The sequence below is a fragment of the Silurus meridionalis genome, chromosome 18, assembly GCF_014805685.1.
Source record: "Silurus meridionalis isolate SWU-2019-XX chromosome 18, ASM1480568v1, whole genome shotgun sequence".
Lineage (NCBI taxonomy): Eukaryota > Metazoa > Chordata > Actinopteri > Siluriformes > Siluridae > Silurus > Silurus meridionalis.
Window position 1 is genome coordinate 3,811,501 of NC_060901.1, and position 20,742 is coordinate 3,832,242.

Sequence of the window (20,742 nt, forward strand, 5' to 3'; positions counted from 1 at the left end):
AACAGCTTGGGTTCCCTACACTTCATCTACGAGCCCTCACACATCCAGCAAGGTCACATGACCGCGGTGAAATCCTGTCCCGAGCTCACAGAGGAAAGTTGGCACCTAGCGTCCAGCGCCCGGCCGCCAACTCGCACCTCGGCATCCGCACACAAGAGGTGCGGCAAAGGCCAGGGAGATGTGGGGAATTGGGAAAACCCTTTTTAACCCATTCCATTCCGGATACCTCACCTTTCACACACACACACTCGTCACCACCAGCCATTTACATTTAGACTATGCAAGTTAGTTCTGTGCCGTGTTGTTCGATGGAACACTTTGGTCCCGGAGAAACATGGTTTCGTTTCCCTGTGTACGCTACAAACTGCGTATATCTGAAATGACAAATCCACATGACTCCATGAATAATAACCAAAAAGGCTTAACGGATGAAAAACATCCCATAATATGAAGCTCCAGAGGTTAGTTTTTTTTATACCAGGTGGAATAACCTGATCCGTCTTTTCCACCTCCACGTACTGCAAGATTCCCAAATTAAATTTTTCATAAATATCATAGTATTGACTATAAATTCATTACAAATTCTAGTGAAACCTGGAATATTTGTTATATTCCAAGTGTTATAATAAACTGGGAATATAACGGAGTGAGTTGTTTATGCTGGCGCTGTTACAACGATATCCAATCTGAGGAGAAATAAAACAAACATTCGGAGCTCACTTTCCGAAACCAAAAGCTACTTTCGCCGCGCAGCGATGCCAAGTGAATGAGGATTCTGGAGTAGCTGTAGATGTCGTGGAGCCTTCCAAACCTTTCTCCAGTCTTTATCTCCAAGACACCACTAAAATCTAAGCCAAGTCCCGACTTCGGAACGTCTTTAACGTTTACATTATCCAGATCGACGTACATCTGTTATACCAGCAGGAATCTTAACCCATGACCTTCCGATCAGAAGTCCAACATCTTCACTACCATGATGTCCAGTCTTATGGGAAAAAGAGAACCGGTCCGATTTTGCCTTTGAAAAAAAACGAGCTTCTGAACGAACTCTGGCGTAGAGGTCGGTGCAAATGCTGGTGACAAAATCCCAGAATGCAGTTCAAGCTGTATTGAGTTATGCCGTTTGGCAGGATAGTGATACATCGATGGAGGTTGCTGACGGCCTTCACATGAGACGAGGACGTGAGTGAGCTAAAGAGAGTAGCATACTAAAGCACCGCTGCATCTGTCTGTTTATACAGGCTAAATCAGACTGGCACCACTGTCGAGAGCTGTAAATCAATGAAAGAATCTTGACTCCCATTGACGATAGAGTGTTAATTATAAACATTAATATGCAACTGTGGCTTTTTCCAGGCACAAGAAGAGTCAGAAATAAATCCAAATACACTCACTGAAACATTCCCATCTCCCTATGAGTTGTTTGCTAAGCCAGCATGCCCATGTGCCTTACTCAGGCAGAACTCACACTGCACACTCACTTTTCACAAAGCAAAGTCAAACGGTGACTCACAGATTCCTCCTGGGCTTTTTTCCAGGGACCGGGAAACTGACTGGCATTACACACCGAATACGCACCTCTCAGTCTTTCTCTCTTTCTCAATCCTACCAACATCCGAGCCTTCCTTTGCTACACCACTGCCGGAATCTGAGCACCTTTAACCTCAATCACACGTGTCCCGAGACGGGAGGTACCTCGGTCGCACCTCGGGGAAAAACTTCAAAAGGATGAATAAAAAGTCGGCGACACCTCTCGCGGCGTCGAGAAGGAGCCGGCTGCTTTGTTTTAAGCGCCCCTGCGAGCTGCAGGTGGTCTTTTACGACAGTTTCTGTCGCGATATAGCAAATCGGATCTTGTGGAAATCACAATATGTGTAGGTATCGTGAGCGCGGGTGTGAGCGCTCCACGGCGAGCGAGACGACGCGAGCGAAAATGTTTGTAGCTTTTAGGCTGCGAATTCTCCCTCTCTCTCTCTCTCTCTGGGACTGGTCAAGGGGCCAGCAGGCCATTCAAAGCCTGTGTGCTAAAAGAAAGGGAGGGGTGGAGAGAGAGGGAAGGAGACGGGGGTGGTGGAGGAGAAGAAAAGCTGAAGAGCTTCGAATGGTGGTGAGGAATGTTTTAAAAGTGTCTGTGTGATGCGATGGGGGCAGGAGGAGGGGGGTGGGGAATAAAAGGGGAGAGAGAGAGAGAGAGAGAGAGAGAGAGAGAGAGGAAGGGAAGGCTGGAGTTGGTAGGAAAGGAAAAAGGAGGGACGAAATGGCATGTCTGATATGCATAACCGAGACCACGTATTTCGGAAAAGACTTTTACCATTTATACCGTTTTTTTACGGCTTGGGGGGGAGGAAGCAAGCAAGCAAGCAAGCGACGTTCCTGAGAGAAACGGGATGATGCTTTTGAGTATAAAAACCGGGGTTGTAATTCTGACTAATTGCTGAAGCTTCCCCCTAACATGCAAAAAAAAAAAAACAAGAAGCATCCATTTTGTGCGGCTGTAAACAATAACAGCTGACGAGCATCAGAATAATTATTACCATTAATAATCATTTCTAGCCCGAATCAACAGCTTTCAGCTCTCGATATCAGCTCATATATATTATATATACACACATATATACGCTAAAGCATGCCTTATTATATCCCCTCAATTAAATCAATCAAATCAATTCGAATTCCGCCGAGATACAAATCCCAAGTCGTCCTTTTTTCTCATTTTTTAATTATATAAATATCAACTTTTAATGTTTACTGTAAGAATATAAAACAATTTGAGATTTCTCCTTTTTCCTCTTTACAAATACATACAGTACATTTAAAACACAGTAGCTCTTCAGCAGGACTCGGCACATCATATCATATCACACAGGCCTGATACGCGATGCTTCTTACCCGAAATAGGGACCCCCCAAAAAAAAAAAAAACAACAAAAAACAAAGACCTAAACAAAAAATTGCTTCCGGATCATTTTTGCAATATTTAGCTCGATTGACAAAAAACAACAACAACAAAGAAAAAAACAACAAAAAAAACAAACAAAAAAAAAACGGGGAAAAAAAAAAAACAGTATGCTGTCGTTTTTTTTTGGTGTTGTGACCTCTAGTCTATCGAGGAAGCGAATAATAAAAACAATAACAATGTGACTGTAGAATTAGCTACTGACGTGGATATTCCTTCAGTTCGGAAATAAAAAAAAAAAAAAGAAAGAAAACAAAAAACTTCACTTCAATTTGAAGTACGATGCTCTGAAGTAAAATGCTCTGAATAACAGCCGTTAATTTGTTAATTAAACAATATCTGCTTACATAAGCATGAATACATCAGCAGAGCGGACCTCTTATTCAAAGCTTGAATCAGAAAAAGGCTTTCGCAAAGGCCTTCATTCCAAAACTAAACAGGATGAAAAATATATTTATATATTTATAGATATAAAAAGCTCTTTGTATACAAACCAGTATTCATCCGTCTTTGCATAAACTCAATTCAGTCCGAGCTAAAAAAAAAAAAACAATCTGTGCTTTGACTCTTCGCCTCATTTCAGTCTTTTGTTGGTCAATTTGGGCAAAAAAAAAAAATTTAACAAAGGTAGTTAAGCCATTCTGTTTTCTTTTTCTTTCCTTTTTTATGCTATTCTCAGGCAAAGATTGAGCAGGGGGGAGGGGGTTTCTGCTTCCTAGGCACAATTTATCTCTTTATCAGTCTTCCTCTTTTTTAATTTTAATTTGAGGATAAGATTTTTTTTTAAAACGCAGGTACGAGGTAGCCGAAACGCTTTAGTAGGGAAAGATATGATAAAGGCTACAATTGCAACCGGTTAAGGATTACAACTTTTTTTTTTGTACAGTGTCGCACAACGCTCTGACTGATCAGATGGGTTAATAAAACGCCAGATGAAATACTGTTTGTGTTTGTCGTTAATCCACGCCGGATTTCCCCCCACGTTTAGAATAATGTAAACTCCCCACCCACGTCACGCCCCTCCCCCTCCCCTGCACAAATCTCACCCGAGTTTTACCGCACTTTCTCGCTTTCAGTCATCTGCCAAAGGCCCAGGTTCAAAACTTTAAGGCAGGGGAGCTGCGTTATCCTCTCCAGTCCCCTCTTAGTAATTTTTGTACATCCATACAAATCGATGCCGGTCAGCTGGGTCAGATGGTCCGCTATGAGCTCCAGGCCTTTGTCTGTAATCCGTACGCATTGGCCAATGTTCAGAGTCCTCAACTCGTGCATCTGGCGCACCATCCGGTTGATGCCGTCGTCGCTTATGTGGCACGAGCACAACGACAGGGACTTGAGCTGGTACAGGCCCTGGGCGACGTACGCCAGACTCTGGTCGCCGATCTTGTCGCAGAACGACACGTCCAAGCCGGAAAGCCGTAGCGTCCCCATGGCGAGATGCATGAGTCCCGTGTCGCTGATATTGTCGCACGAGCGCAGGTTAAGGCTCCACAGGCTGGTCATGTGGGACAGGTGGATCATACCGGCGTCCGAGATACCCCCGCAGAAGCTCAGGTTGAGAACTTTGAGTCTAGCCAGTCCTTTGGAGATGTGCTTGAGAGACAGGTCTGTGAGTTTTTGACAGTCCTGAAGCGTTAAGTACTCCAGGCTGAGGCATCCCTCAGCTGCGCTCCGGGTCATGCCCGCGAGGTGTCCGATGCCCACGTCAGAGACGTGCCTGCAGCTTCGGAGGTTCAGGCTCTTGAGCCTGTGCAAGCCCCACGCGATCAGGAGCAAGCCGGTGTTCGTGATGTTGCTGCAACCCCCTAGCTCTAGCACCTCCAAGTTCTTCAGGTACTGAGCTATCCTGCCCAAGCTGGAGTCCGTAATCTGCTTGCACAGGCTCAGGTTGAGAACCCGTAATGAGGAGATCTCCTGGACGAAAGCGTGCCCCAGGCCGTTGTCAGTCAGGTTGTAGCAGCCGCTCAGGTTCAGGCTCTCGATGTTCGGCATGCCCTGGATCACATAGCTCAGGCTGCGCCTCAGGCTCAGGATCTGCACACGCCGGATGCCCCGGGCCTGAAGGCTGGGGAACAGGGACGGGTTGGCCCTTCTGAGATGAAGCTTGGCTTCCACCCCCCTCCACACCGACTTGTGGTAGGACGCGTCTCTCCACGCCGTGCACACTTGGGCCACTCTGCCTTTGTCCCTCACGTCCAAGTAGCTGAAGATCATGGCCAAAATCTCAGGAAAGAGACACGAGACGTGCGTCTCCATCTTAAACACACACGCACACGGGCGCGCGCGCGCCTGGGCAGAGGGAAGAGAAGAAGACGTGCACGCGACCCACAAGTTCACTTCCCTTCCCAGCTCAAGGAAAGAAGGAGGAGGGGGTTTAAGGAATTACAATAAATAATTATAATAATTAAGAAATCCTCCGTTGCTTTTTCCTTCTCTCTTTTTTTCTACATTTAAGTGAGTGGAAATGGGTCGATTCCCAGGGCGCGCGCTGGAGGTCTGCAAAAAAAAAAAAAAAGAACGATAGGAGAAAGAGATTAAGAGAGAAGGAACGGAAAATAAAGATTTTTTTTTAATTGAATAAAAATAAATAAATCTTTCCAACACGAACCGGTAGTGAAATTGGAGCGGGAAGCGGTCGGTCAGTTGGTGGGTTTCTCACACGACGCTGCCCGTATCGGCTCCGCGCGAGGATCCAGTCGGTCGTACATGTTTCCTCCTTCGTCCCTCCGAACTAAAACGTTGATCACAAATTAAGCCTGGAGCCGGTAACCCAAAGAAAAAAAGGAGGACAGAAAGAAAGCAAGCACGCCGGAGCTCGGAGTTTTCCGCTCTCGCCTGTGCGCTCCGCTCGCACGCATTGCCGAGCCGAGGGGCTTCCTGCTGCCTTTGTCTGATCTTTTCAAACTGACTTGCCAGGGCCGCCTGCACCGCTCTGCTCTGTGGGGGTGGGCGGAGCAGACTCAAAAAAATCCGACTCGCAATACTTCCGCGACACAAACCCACAAAATCCGAAATCGCCCCCTACACACATTTGTCCACCTCCCAAACGTGTGTGTTTCGTTTGCGAGCACGTTTGACTACAATAAACGCGTTCGATCGGATCTGGATCCACCCCTTTCTCATGCGGAAATGGTTTCTCCCAACTCAGCTGGAACAGTAAGAATAGTTCCCCTGGAAACCAACTTCTTACAATTCAGTTCACTTTACCTTTAACCCTTCACCTGCCGGCCCGAAACCTAAACTGTCTTTATCTATTCATTTATCTTTTGTTCACAAGGAATTCATTAGCGAATAAACATTTTCATAGTCGAAAAAAAGAAATATATACACTTTACATTTGACTAGGACACACCATACACACAGAAGGTTCTGATTTCTGGTCATGTGTTGGGGTAGGAAGCATTTCACTGTAGCCCCAGTTATATAATAAAGTCCATTTGCTGTGCAGAAAAGTTGATCAAAATGGAAAAACTAGGATGAGATTCTTTCTATTGTGTGTTTTCTATGCATCCCAACCCCCCACACCCACCCTCTCTCTCTCACACACACACACACACACACACACACACACACACACACAGTTTGTGGTACATCCCTCACGAGGACATTCTAACAATATAAATGCCCCGAATTCATTAATATACATTAATGATTTCTAATCCGGATATTATCCTCGATACTCCCAAAGTTATTTTAGTTTCCTTCTTTGAAACAAAAAACCCTTCAGTTTTCCCTATTAGAAAACACGAAAACACGATCATGACTGACATTTTCCCTATTTAAAACATGATTGAATGACATATTATGTATGTTAATATTATATATTATGTACAATATTTACTAGCTTTTTATGTCCTGATATGCGTATTATATGTTCTAAATGTCAGTCAAATGTGAATCCTTCTGAATAATAGTCAATGTACCTTATGTCAGTTTATTCCTTTTCGGTTACTATATAATAAGTTTGCGACGTGAATCCTGCAAATGAATGCATAGATATAAAGAAATATCTAAATATATATATATATATATATATATATATATATATATATATATATATATATATATATATATAATAAAGATATATCAGAATCGGAATACTTTATTGATCCCATAGGGAAATTGTTTGGTTGCAGTTGCTCATAGTAAAACATTAAAGTAAAAATTAAAGTAAAAAACAAAACAATACATTTGAAATAAATATACTTAGTTATATTTAGTTATATGTTTAGTAAAATAAAATGGGTAGCAGCAGTGAAAAGCAGATGGCAGAAAGTCAGACTACAAAAATAATTATAAAAGTTATTGCACATGCATCTCGTTATTATTATTATTATTATTGCACTGAGATTATTGCACATAATTGCCCAAGATATTAACAATTTATGTATGGAATGAAAAATCTATAAATATAACTATATTATAGGCAGAAGTGTTCTTCAGTGCTCTGTAGTGCATCGTGGTTGTATGAGTCTGTCATTGAACGTACTCCATAAACCGACCGGTGTTTTATATGGTGGGTGGGCTGAGATGTTCAAGATGGAATGTTCTACTCGTGTTTCAGACACTATCATCAGAGAGTAATAGAGTGAATATTTTTATATAATCAAGCCGACGTTGTTTTGCGTCGTCCCCTTTATAACCCCTGCATCTATTACAGTGATATTCCGTGCAAGTACTCTGTGATAAAAATGTTGTAAATAGAATCTATGGACAAAAGTATTAGGACACCTGACTTATGTGGTTCATAGGAGACCCAAAACCCGTTCCAGCATGATGATGCATCTGTGCGTAAAATCAGCTCCATGAAGATCTGCGTTACATGTGGTGGAGTGGAAGATCTTCTGCTTTAACGCTCTGAACCTCAACCCTATTGAACAATAAACGTGAACGTCAGAACCTGACTTTACTAACTGGCTAAATAAGCACAAATCTCCACAAAATCTAGTGGAACATCTTCCCAGAACAGTGGAACTTATTATAAGATGTGTAAATGTGGAACAGGATGAAATTGTACATAAAGGTTATAATGTTTCTCTCTACACTTTCTAAAAGCTTATAAGGCACTTTTCTAGTAATTCCACCTTTTTTAATTCCCCCGCCATCTTTCTCCTTATCTAATGTTTGTTATCTGATATGACAGGGAAGCATTAGCAGAAAACTACTGGAGTATGTCAGAGCGGCAGAAGAACGGAGGGAGAAGAGCAGCACAAACGCCTTCGTGTTTACAGCAAGAAAATGCAACACAGCAAAACTGACAGCCCCCTAGTCTAACATTCCCGCTATTTTCCTCTCATTTTCTCTCTCTCTCTCTCTCTCTCTCTCTCTCTCTCTCTCTCTCTCTCTCGCTCTGTGCGCCTACATCATGCGTCTCTCAAAAACTGCACACCATGTAGAAAAATCGCACCTGTTATCTGTTCTTTACTCAATAAGCGCTTACGACGGCGTAATAAAGTGGGTTTTGTCAATATATATTCATTAATGCTTTCAAATCCGAGCTTGTTATTCTATTGTATGTTTTAAAAGCGATAGTTTGGACTAATACCTATAAAATATATGCTCTTAATTAATGGTAAATTCAATCGTCATGGTAACTCTATTACGCTGAAGGTGTAAGACAATTTTTGCTATCAGAATTTTTTTTGTTGATTTTTGAAAATTATTTGCATGTTTTATGGCAGGTATTACACAACCAATGAGCAAAGAGCAGTGCTGCAAGCCCCGCCCCTTCCCTCAAATTACCACTGGTAATAAGTAATCCAAAAATTCAACCATCTTTGGGTCTGGATTTTTTTTAGCATTTAAACAGTGGAGGGTTTACTGTTGTAGGAAACTTATCTGTGACAATAAGCCGTGATGTAGCGAAGTTACCGGCTACAAGTATAATATCGATTAATTTGAAAAATACAGCTTTTTCCTGTATATTTTACATCCTGTTCTCATCGGCTAATTAGCAGTCAAACTCCACCAGCCTCTCCCCCCTATTATTGTTAATAAGACAAGCTTGTCATGTTACAGAGAAACAGAATAAAAAAAAACGTCCCAAACTATTGTGTATTCTCTCTCTCTCTCTCTCTCTCTCTCTCTCTCTCTCTCTCTCTCTCTCTCTCTCTCTCTCTCTCTCTCTCTCTCTCTCGCTCTCTCTCTCTCTCACACACACACACACACACACACACACACACACACACACACACACACACACATATACATACATACATATATACATATATATATATATATATATATATATATATATATATATATATATATATATATATATATATATATATATATATATGTATGTATATATATATATGTAGAGAGAGAGAGAGGAGAGCTCGATATAGATATATTGATATACTGTAGGTAAAGATATCCAAAACTATCTATCTATCTATCTATCTATCTATCTATCTATCTATCTATCTATCTATCTATCTCTCTCTCTCTCTCTCTCTCTCTCTCTCTCTCTCTCTCTCTCTCTCTATATATATATATATATATATATATATATATATATATATATATATATATATACAATTAAAATGGTAAATAAAATGGTACCTCTGTGAAAAAGTTCCTGTCCTCACTAACATTATAGCAGCTATAAACTCTCCTTCCCTCCACCATCCTGGCTTTTATTCTTTCTCTTGAAGTTAAAAATACAAGCTTGTCACACTCCCGGCCAACTGGAAAGTGTTAGCACCTTCGGTCCTGACTTTCCTTTGATGAAACTCTTTCTACTATTACAACTTTAGTCCTAACACTAGAGACTCCTTCCATAAAATCTGAAAAAAACCTCACAGGAAACCTTAAAGAGATTTTTAAATATCTTTATGTAAATCCCTGTTGGGTGAGTCGTCGCTGTAGAAATGATCCCAGACGAATACAATGTGATTTGCAGCAGAAGCAAAAAACCAATCAAAATATATACTTTCGAACCAATCAGAATTAAGAATTTAACAGCGTAGTGGTATAGAAGTGTATAATGGAGGGTTCTCGTCATGGCTTTTTCGCTTAACTTGTATGCCAGGGCCTCTCTCCAGACCCACCATGCCACCAGACCTCACACTGCTCAGAAAATAAAAATCTGTGTGTGTGTGTGTGTGTGTGCAACAGACGGCTTATTAAAAAAAAAAAAAACACCCAAACTAATTGCAGAGACATAAACCAGCAGGCCTTTATAAGAAACACCAACTGTGACGCCAGTTCTTCAGTCATGCTATTAACCGAAGCGAAATGGCAGCGAGAACCGACGAAGAGCTCGAGAGAGGCCCGAGTCTGAAAACATGCAAATGTGCCAGAACTGAAGGAGAGCGTGAATGAACACAAGAGACGGAGTGAGAACTGGAAAGACAGGTGCTACATGCAAATAGAGGTGGAGGTGTTTAAGGACCTTGTATAATATAAAAAAGAAAGGAAGGAAGGAAGGAAGAAGGGAGGATGGAAGGAAGAAGGATTGTTGTGTGATTCGATGTGCTGATTCAGGGTAGAGAGATAATTGGATAATTGCGTGCCACGCAACTGTGTTGATAACTGCACTCAGGGCACCCGTTTCCATGGAGATGCTAGTAGGCATGTGTCAACATGCTGTTGAAAGCTGACGCCACATGAATAGATTTTTTCTTGCTTACTTTATGAAGAACAACCCCCTCCGTGATCTCCTCACCACCACCACCACCTCTCCAAACCCAGATGTTTTATTTTTCTTTCCATCTTTCCCTCCCTTTTCTCCATCCTCTTCCACTACGATGGATTTCCGTTCATTTCTCCAGCGTTTCCGCGGCTTATCTGCAGGAGGCTGAATGGGGTTTTCATGCAAACAAAACAACAGTCTCTTTTTTAACCCTCTCTTTAAGCTCTTCACGATGATAAAGTATTCAAATCAGGACGAGCATCGCCTGCGCTGCACCTTGACAGGGCTGCCCTGTGGGGAGGGGAAAAAAAACAGGAAGTTGCTCTCTCTAATCTCTTTCAAATATCGCAACTCATTCACATGACAAATTTTGTTTTTCTTCCCAGAAACATTTGCGATTTTCCTTGCATTTCCATGACACAGTTCAGAGTTGCCCGTCAGTACGGATACGTCTTACGTTTTTTACGGAGATTATCTCCTGTCTGTGTGTCGCTCACAATCTTTTACGTAACCCTTGGTATTAAGTGCAATATGTGTGTGTGTGTGTGTGTGTGTGTGTGTGTGTGTGTGTGTGTGTGTGTGTGTGTACATCCTCTATGCATCGTAGCTGGAACTTTGAATTGTCTAGTCCACTTCCAATTCAATCTCTATAGATTAAGGTTCTTGTATATGATATCATAGTAGCTATAAAGATATGAAAAGGGGCAGGGCTATCACCTGATTGGCTGGATTCTAACAACAGACAAAAAGATTCTAGTGGTAAAATGTTCCTGCCCTTGAAAGCAACATAACTCTGATTTCACTTTAAAGCAAATTACTCAATAAGAATTCCAATGCAAACAAGTATTTTTATGGCATAAATGCAGCAAAAAATGGACAACATTTTATTTTTATTTATTTATTGATTAAAATACATGCAGCATTATAAATGTGTTTATATAATTGATACAGTACAGCGTTATCGATTCGGAAGCTTGATAATGTCATCTCAACCCACACATTTTCTTACAGCGTCAGTGAAATGGAAAGATATGAAATGCAGTTATATCACTGAGAATTCGCACAAATTTCGGAGTGAAGCTTTAATTTTATGATTGTAATTAATGAGACGAGGCAAGACACCATACCCTTGCATATGGCCATGTCCACACTAATAAATTTTTTTTTTTGAAAACACATTTCTTCTTTCTGTTTTTGCCACTGAGATGACATTTCTAGTCAGTGACAATGACTCATCTTTGGTCATGTGACACAGAGTTTATACTTAAGCCTTATAGCCTTTTATTTTATTGTTAATATTATTATTATGATAGAGTTTTGTGAGTTTGTCTTTACTCTGAGGAAGCAACATCATCAGCAGGATACGGTTCTTTTAAGCGGTCTAATATTCCTGTCTATATTTTCATTCCCTTTTGCAACTTTATACTCCTGTTTTACTCGCAGCAACAGCTCCAACTCACCGTCGTCTGATTTTAAAAAACTCAGTGCCGCAACAAAAGCCGAAATGTAAATAAAAGTCAGACAGAAGCATTTTATACTTTGCTCATGCGCAGTACAGGGACTTAAGCGGTTTCCGTGAGGATGACCAAATTTTGGAGACGAATAAAAACTTTAGTGTGGCCCTGAAGCGTTTTTAGATGCCGTTTTCAAATGTATTTGGTGTAGATGCAGACTAAGTGCTCAATGATATACGCTACTGCGTGCAAACAAAAAGTTATGTTTGTGTGCACATTTTTAAAACTTGTAAATTTGGTGGTTTTCCATCAACTGCGAGTTGAACTCGGCTTTGCCATTTTGTATAGCATTGTTTTGTATATGGCTTTTGGGCAAAGCCGCCTCACAGAATGTCATGACTTGATGAAGAAACGCTCAGAGACTTGAACGGGAACCCGTGTTCTTCTGGATGCTGCGGTTATGTAAGGAAACACACAAGACCATGTTGTTATACAGAAAAATAACTCACACCAACATGTGGATTGACGGTCGTATGGTAGCTATTAATTGAATAACGTACAAAACGCAATGCATTGTAAGAGTCTAACGTTTGATTTTAAAGTTATCCAAGAGACACGTTTCCTGTTTTACTGTTTACACTTATATTCCAACTGCTGTTTTAACTTCACAATAATCTCTGTTCTTTCTTTCTCTCCTATACAAAAAACCCAGCTTGTCATTTTACGGAGAAACTGGAGCCCGTCAACTCTATTCTTCTGAAGACTTTAATTTGCTGATAAACTTCAGAAAATTCCTGCAACCCTTCTATAAATGTTAAATCACGTCTCCTAACGTAAAAAACCTCACCACATCAATGGTTATAACTACTTTGTTGGACATTTTAAATCTGTATGTTATTAGTCTGCTGAATTGCTGAACAAGTCCCTGTGCATGAGTTTTTACTGCAGAAACCATAAAGTATTAGAACAAGGGTAGTTGTATTGGCCTGCCGTTCGTGTTACAGAAACGGAAGTGGCAACTCAATGGTTAAGGTTCTAGGGTTCAATCCACAGAACCACCCAACTGCCACTTGAGCAAGGCCCTTAACCCTTTCTGCATCGGGGGATCTGTATCAGGGCTGACCCTAAATTTACATTTTACATTTATGGCATTTGGAAGACGCCCTCATCCAAAGACTTACAAGGACCCAATTCTTGTAAGACTGCTCCAGTCTGTGTTATTCTGGGCTCACACTGTACGATAGTCCTTTGCGATTGTTGCTTGTCAGACTGTACAAACACAATCCCCATTTCACACTGTAGAACAGTGTGTCATAGTGTGTCAGTTATCATCGTTTTCTAGCTAACGGTAGCTGGCAGCAAACAAGGATAATCTGTAGCGTTTATTTGGTTCATGACGTGCCTTGATAATAAAGATGGCATACAAACACTCTTCTTGCTGTACTGTCCGTACATCTTTCCTTAAGGTTTTGATAGATACTTACCACTGAATACTGGGAACAGCCCACAAGAGCTGAAGTTTTGGAGATGCTCCAACCCAGTCGTCTAGCCGTCACAATTTGGCCCTCGTCAATCTCGCTCAAATCCTTACGCTCGCCCATTTTTACCTGCTTCTAACACCTTGAGGACAAAAATTGCTGCCTAATATTTCTCACCCACTAACAGGTGCCATGATGAAGAAATAATCATTGTTCTTCACCTTTCATAATGTTATAATGTCATAATGTTACGACTGGCTGGTGTATGTACCGTTCTGTAAAAGTGTTCAGATTGACATGAGACGATTGAGATGGGGATGAGCACAGGACAGAGTTTATCATTACAGAAGGTACAAATCTACTGAACTGTTCAGTAGCCAGTATCCAGCTGAAACATGGGTTATACATGGGCCTGAACTGTAAAGAATCTATGAAATTATTGAGGCATTTGTCATTCATTATGAGCTCGTTTAAACCAAATTCTCCATTAAATTGAACTTCAGTGTTAATCCAAGACTTCACAGAATGAGCCAAAACCCTAGGTATATTGTCTCCTTTCTTTAAGGCCTTGATTTTGTGATTGTGCAGTGAAAATTGCATGATCTAGAAGAACAATATGGTGATAAATATCAAATGGCCTCGAAAAAAAAAAGTGGTCTCCACTTTCTTGGATTCTTCTGCATTAATTCACCAGCTTACCCCTCTATTTTTCCTCGCTTTTTTTGTTATCTCTGCTCTACCCTTTCTCCCTCCGACCCCTCCTTTTTTCTCTCGCCTGCCATGTCTAGAGCCAGGTGAGGCCCCTCCAGAGAGTAATTACAACCCCAAACCGTGATCAGAGCCCCGCAGCACTCAGCATCAAAGCGCAAGCAGGCTGGAGCTCTTGCTAATGCACTGTAAAGGGAGAACCTTGGCTGGGGGAAAGGCTGAAGCGCTTCACAAAACACCACAAAAAAGAAACACACACACACACACACACACACACACACACACACAAATGCCCTTCAACATTGCAGGAGCATGTAACAAGGCATTTTGGTGCTCAATGGCCAAGTTAGCATGACCTTGATTGAGAGTGAGGGAGAGACGGAGAGTCGGAGAGAGTGAGTGACGAGTGAAATCGTCTACTGCATGTCTGGGCCTGGGGGGAAAGGGAGGAACCAGGTGTTCTACAAACAAGAGGATGAATCCAGAGGTGACATGGGCTACAGAGTCAACACACCAGCCACCCACCTGGTGAGGCCCTGAGTGTGAACAGCTCTGGAGATCTCAGCAAATAGCTCACACGCACACGCACACACACACACACACACACACACACACACACACACACACACACACAACAAAGAGAAACAGAAAGTTCACTGGTTATAAGGTGACAATACTCATAGAAAAAATATGGCCTCGGAATATAGTCAATTATGAGCTTTGAAAAGTTATCACTGCTGCCACACAGCTTCGGGATCCTTGGTTTGGTCCTGAGCTCAGGTTACTTCTTCTCTGTGGCCTCCTGGCATCTCTGTGGGTTTCTCCTGGGTTTTGCTTAGCAGAAAAAAATGTGTAGCTGAAATGGCAACACTAAATTGCCTTTATGTCTGTGGATATGTGTGGATATGTGTGTGTAGGGTGGCCTGGATTCTGGATCCACTGACCAAGATAAAGCAGTTGAAGATGAATGAAAGAAAGATTCTCATTGGTTTGATTTGTGAAATGAACAGAATAATAATTAATCCATTGAATCAATAAATAAACAAGAAATATCAGAGTGTACTTCAATTTTAATTCATAACACAGGAACAACAATTAATTAGCAATATTCTTTCCCCAAAGATATATAACCAAATTATATATATATATATATATATATATATATATATATATATATATATATATATATATATATATATAATACAGCTTTTAATACAATATCTAACTAAATTATTAAAAACATAATCACATTTTTAATTCAATAAGCATCAGAGAAAACCATGTGTTTTCTTAGTTATCTAGTCTAGCTAGCACAAGGTTTCTTTTTTTTTTTTTTTTTTTACAAATTGACACAGCCATATTCAGAGCCAGCCATGATACAGCACCCCTGGAGTGAGAGGCTTAAGGGCCTTGCTCAAGGGCCCAACAGTGGCAGCTTTAGTGATACTGGGACTTGAACTCTCTACCTACTGATGAGCAACCCAGAGCCTTAACCACTGAGCTAGCACTTTAAAAGTTACAAGTAATTGCATCCTTTAAATCCAGCAAGTGTATGAAATTCTTAGCTATCTTAGCTTCAGCTAGAGGCATTTCTTAAAACATCACTAAATTGCTCCTTAATGGTTTTATTCATTTCCCATAAGTATCACAAGACGATAAAGTAAATGCAGATGAACCATAATTTAACTTAACTAGCTAAATCATTTAGCAAGTTGTAGCTAGCAGTGATTAACTAAAGATAACGTTCAAGCTAAAATACAAATCCATTCGATTTCGGATAGCTAGCAAGCATTCTCCCAAATATACAGAATTGCTTGGGAAAAACCCGAAAGTTTTTTTCCCACTTATTTACATGAAGCACTTTGTTAGCTAGCTTGTTAGACTAGTGAAGTGTTAGCTTAAAGACTAGCTTTTTGTATTGAAAGCTAATCAACCCAAAGACTCTTCATGCTTATAGTATAGTAAAGCACCTTATTAAGTAATTACTAAAAATATTATGTATACATATATATATATGGGAAGAGTGGATTTGGAATACACTGTGTGGCCAAAAGTATTGGGACACCTGAGTTTCGCAGCCATGTGTGGTTCTTCAACAAACTGTTACCAGAAAGTTGGAGGCACACAATTGTATAAGACGTCTTTGGATGGAAGTCATGAGATGTTCCTTTCACTTCAGTTGGAAGACTCTACTCTGTTCCAGAATAACAAAGTCAGCTCCATGAAGATATGCTTTACATGGGTTGTAGTGGAAGATCTCTTGCTATAGAGCTTGAACCCTATTGAACATGATGAATGTGAATGCTGACTGCACCCCAGGCTTCCTCACCTCACCTGACTTTACTAACACCCTTGTGTTTAAATAAGGGAGGTGGTAGCTCAGTGGTTGAGGCATTGGGCTTTGGATCAGAAGATCACAGGTTCAAATCCCACCACCACCACCACCACCAAGCTGCCACTGCTGGGCCCTTGAGCAAAAGCCCTAGGACCCTCCCCTGCTCAGTTGTTAGTCGCTCTGGATAAGGGTGTCTGCCAAATGCCGCAAATGTAAATGTAAATAAGCACAAATTTCCACAACATCTTCCCAGAAGAATGAAGGTTATTATAAGAGCAAATGGGAATTGAATATGGAATTGGAGGTTTTTTGTTTTGTGTGTTAGTTCTGATTAAAAATAGACAGTCAGATGGACGTCTTCTTTCATGTGAAACCGTCTCGAGTGATGAAACGTGCCAGAATCTGTGGCGAAATGTACACATTTTTTATTTTTTATTTTTTTTTGTACGGCAGTTTATTAGCTCCGGATATCATTTCACCAAATTATATTTTTATTGTCTACCTGTTTAACTTTTGAAGGCCAGCCAACAGATACTATTTGTGAAGTATGCGGTATCTCTGAATTGACGGTGTCTCTTGGTTAAAACGATCCCTGCCTCGTATCGTGTGTAAACGGCGTCTCACTTTAAAGGTCCCTTATTTCTTTCGCTCACGTTATTTGACAGTTTCATTCATCACGTGCGATTTTGTTCTTTGTAAACCACAAACACGCTTCAGTTGTGACTGACTGGAATTACCGAAGCCTGCAAATTCCACAGAAACGCACTTTGCCGGCGCCGTAAAGCCTGCAAAAAGATTTTTTTGATCTTGCGCTAAGCAACTTGCTCAAAGAAAGTAAAAAGTGTGTGGGATGGGGGAAGAAGTGACTGTGCCTGTATGTGAGTGTGCGTTAGCGAGCGGCGGGTTTTATTTTTGGTTCCTGCGTAGCTGTCAGAGAACATCTCCTTTAGAGTGTGCTGATTGTGGAGAAGAAAAGGCTCACGGTCTGTCCGCCGTGCTGTGCCTTGCGAGACAGGCTGCCACGGATCGGGCGGCGGCGCAGCTGTGCAGTCCTCATCGGAACAATAATGAAAAGCTGAATAATTGATACATTTCTTGCAGAAATGCATTGTTTGCATTTGAATTAAACATTACAGACAGATGCTGGGAGGTCTGGGTAGAGGAAAATTTGGCACAGCTTTCACTAAACCAAATGATGCGATGTGTGTGTGTGTGTGTGTGTGTGTGTGTGTGTGTGTGAGAGAGAGAGAGAGAGAGAGAGTGAGAAAGACAGGATGTATGCTTAGCTAACCCACCATCTTCTAGATAGGTAACTGTCCCTCAAGCGTCCTCGGTTTTTATTTCCCTCTTCTCCTTTCTGTCTCTATAAACACATCTCCACCATTCTTTGACCAAAAGTTTGTGGACACATGAGCATAAGATTGGTATGTCTTTTTTTTAAATCCCATTCCACTTTTAGTCCTCTTATAACCTCCACTTTTCCGTGAAGATGTCCTATTCGATTTTGTGGAAATTTGTGCATATTCAGATACAAGTGTGTTAGTAAAGTCAGGTAGTGATGTAGGTGAGAAGGTGAGGAGGCCTGGGGTACAGTCAGTGTTCACATTCTTTATGATTAGTAGGGTTGAAGTCAGAGCTCTATAGCAGGCCACTCAAGCGCTTTTACTCCAACTCATGTAAAGCAGATCTTCATGTAGCTGGCTTTTTGTCGCGCTTTGTGTCATGCTGGAACAGGTTTGGGTCTCCTAATTTTGTCCCTATAGTGTATTTGCTCAGTTTCTGTCTTTGTATACTTTGGACTTTACCATGCTGTCTTGATGAAGTGTCTTGTGGAATGGAGTGGCGAGGGCTTCTCATGATGGCAGCTTCAACAGCCTCGATATTCTCAATATACCGAACCACCTATGGACTTCTTTTTGAAGGCTAAACCTGCTTCTTCTAAAGGAGCAGACGGGACACGATCGTGACGTCTAGACTGGTAATGGCGCCGAAATTCCTTTTGTGCATCGATTACACGATCACCATTCTTATAAAAGGTTTTACAGTGAATGCTCATCGCTCACCATTCCACTGCTCCATTATAACTAATGGTAAGGGTTTCGAAACGAGCTCGCACTGGTTCCAAAAAATTTGAGACGCCCCGGGTCTAGAACTCCTAGTTCCTGTAGTTTCAAGTTCTCAATTATAGACTAGTCTTGTGTTGCTCGTGTGTATATAGATTGCTTGACACTGTTCAATTTCCTGACATCGTTTGGCTTTTGCCTGCAATGCATTCATCCGTATCGTAGTTTTTGCGCTTTATATTGTAACGAGTAATTTACAGGTCTGAGAAGATTAATAATTATAAAGGAAAATGAAGTAAGTTGTTGGAAATGACAACATCACCGAAACCTTTCATAATTCCTATTTATGGCTACTATCTGATTTGTTTCTCTTTTTCTTCTTGCGCTATTTGATGGTTTTTGTGTTTTCCTCATGTCCTGATCATGAATGAATGATATCCGAGGCTGCTGGGGTCAGAATGTGATTGGGTTTGATGCAAATCTTAAAAACTGTAAATATTTGTCCATGTGAATTTGACGACAATTTGCTCATCAAAAATTATTGTATATATTAAATTCTAATATTTCAGGTGAATGAAGAAAATCGGGTTTCTAGATCAAAAGTTCTAGAAAACACTAAGGCAACCTCAAACTCTATCGTTTCCCATCACCTGTTTGTGTGTGTGTGTGTGTGTGTGTGTGTGTGTGTGTGTGTGTGTGTGTGTGTGTGTGTGTAAGAGAGAGAGAGAGAGAGAGAGAGAGAGAGAGAGAGAGAGAGTGAGAGAGAGACTTAACAAGCTGATGTGTTAGGATCCAGAATAATCAATCTGGAGGGACAGTGAGGCGATGCAAGGGGTTTTAATCAGTCTCCCAGGCTGACCTTTCATCACTTGTCCTCCCTCGCTCTCTCTTTCTGCGCACAGCTTCGACAAGTTTGTATGTACAGTCACGTCTCAATACTTGTCCTCTCTCTCTCTCTCTCTCTCTCTCTCTCTCTCTCTCTCTCTCTCTCTCTCTCTCTCGCTCCATGCCTCCTTTTCCAGACTCTCTGACGGTTCTCTCCCATCATTCTTTCACTCCCTGTGTGTGTACATGTATGTTTGTATTTGTGTAGCTGAGAGTCGTTGTGGTCCTGTGCCGACGTCCCTTGTGTGCGTTTCTGTTGTGGCTCTGTAAGGCTTTGATGTGTGTTAAAGCCCCCGCTGTCATGGTTCTGCATTGTTTCTGAGGGTGACATTCAGTCTGCGGTCGCTGGATACTGAGGAGAGAGAAAGAGAAAGAGAGAGAGAGAGAGAGAGAGAGAGGGGAAAGGATAGAAGATAAGATGTGATGAGAAAGGAAAGGAAAAGAAAAGAAAAGAAAAGGAGATGAATGGAAAGAAGACAGGAAATTAGATGAATGGAAAGGAAAGAGAAAGAAAAGATAAGGAAAAGAAAAAAGGATAGAAAAACAGAAAGAAAAGAGATGAGATGAGCTAAGAGGAAAAGAGAGAATATTAAATGAAAGGAAAGAGATGAGAAGATAAGAGGAAAGGAAATAGGAAAGAACAGGATAGAAGAAGAGAAAGAAAAGGAGATGCGATAGGATAGGATAGGATAGGATAGGATAGGATAGGATAGGATAGGATAGGATAGGATAGGATAGGATAGGAAAAGAAAGAGGAGAAGAAAGTATAGAAGATGAGATTAAATGAAAGAAAAGAAAAGAGAGGAGAGAAGTGTCAATTGTGATGCTGATTAAAATATTTGTTTGATCATATGTAAAAAAAATATTTCAGAGAAATAATCATGTAGTTGTTGAGAGCAGGTTGAGAACAATTCATATTGGTTTATTATTCAAAGATCAAATTCAACCTTGTCTTTCTGAGAAGATGTTTCACTCAATGTTAAAGTGCTTGTGGCCATTTGTGCTCTTTCAGGTACAAGAGTGTTAGTAAAGTGAGGTAGTGATGTAGGTGAGAAGGTGAGCAGGCCTGCGGGTGCAGTCAGCGTTCACATTCATCATGTTTAATAGGGTTGAGGTCAGAGCTCTATAGCAGGAGATCTTCCACATCTTCCAACCCATATACAGAATATCTTCATGGAGCTGGCTTTGTGCACAGGGGCATTGTCCAGGTTTAGGTTTTCAAATAATG

General features: G+C 41.1%; 2 protein-coding genes across 4 annotated transcripts in view; one reads left to right on the plus strand and one right to left on the minus strand.

Moving 5' to 3' along the window:
- The window catches only part of wnt5b (wingless-type MMTV integration site family, member 5b), a 119,631-nt gene that overhangs the window by 68,410 nt on the left and 30,479 nt on the right, over window positions 1-20,742 (plus strand). The window lies entirely within an intron of this gene.
- Window positions 2,229-5,998, minus strand: fbxl14b (F-box and leucine-rich repeat protein 14b). Its single transcript, XM_046873312.1, has 2 exons — window positions 5,564-5,998; window positions 2,229-5,451 (listed from the first exon to the last, which is right to left on the minus strand). The coding sequence occupies exon 2, from the start codon at window positions 5,209-5,211 to the stop codon at window positions 4,009-4,011; it is 1,203 nt and encodes a 400-aa protein (XP_046729268.1). The 5' UTR covers window positions 5,212-5,451; window positions 5,564-5,998; the 3' UTR covers window positions 2,229-4,008.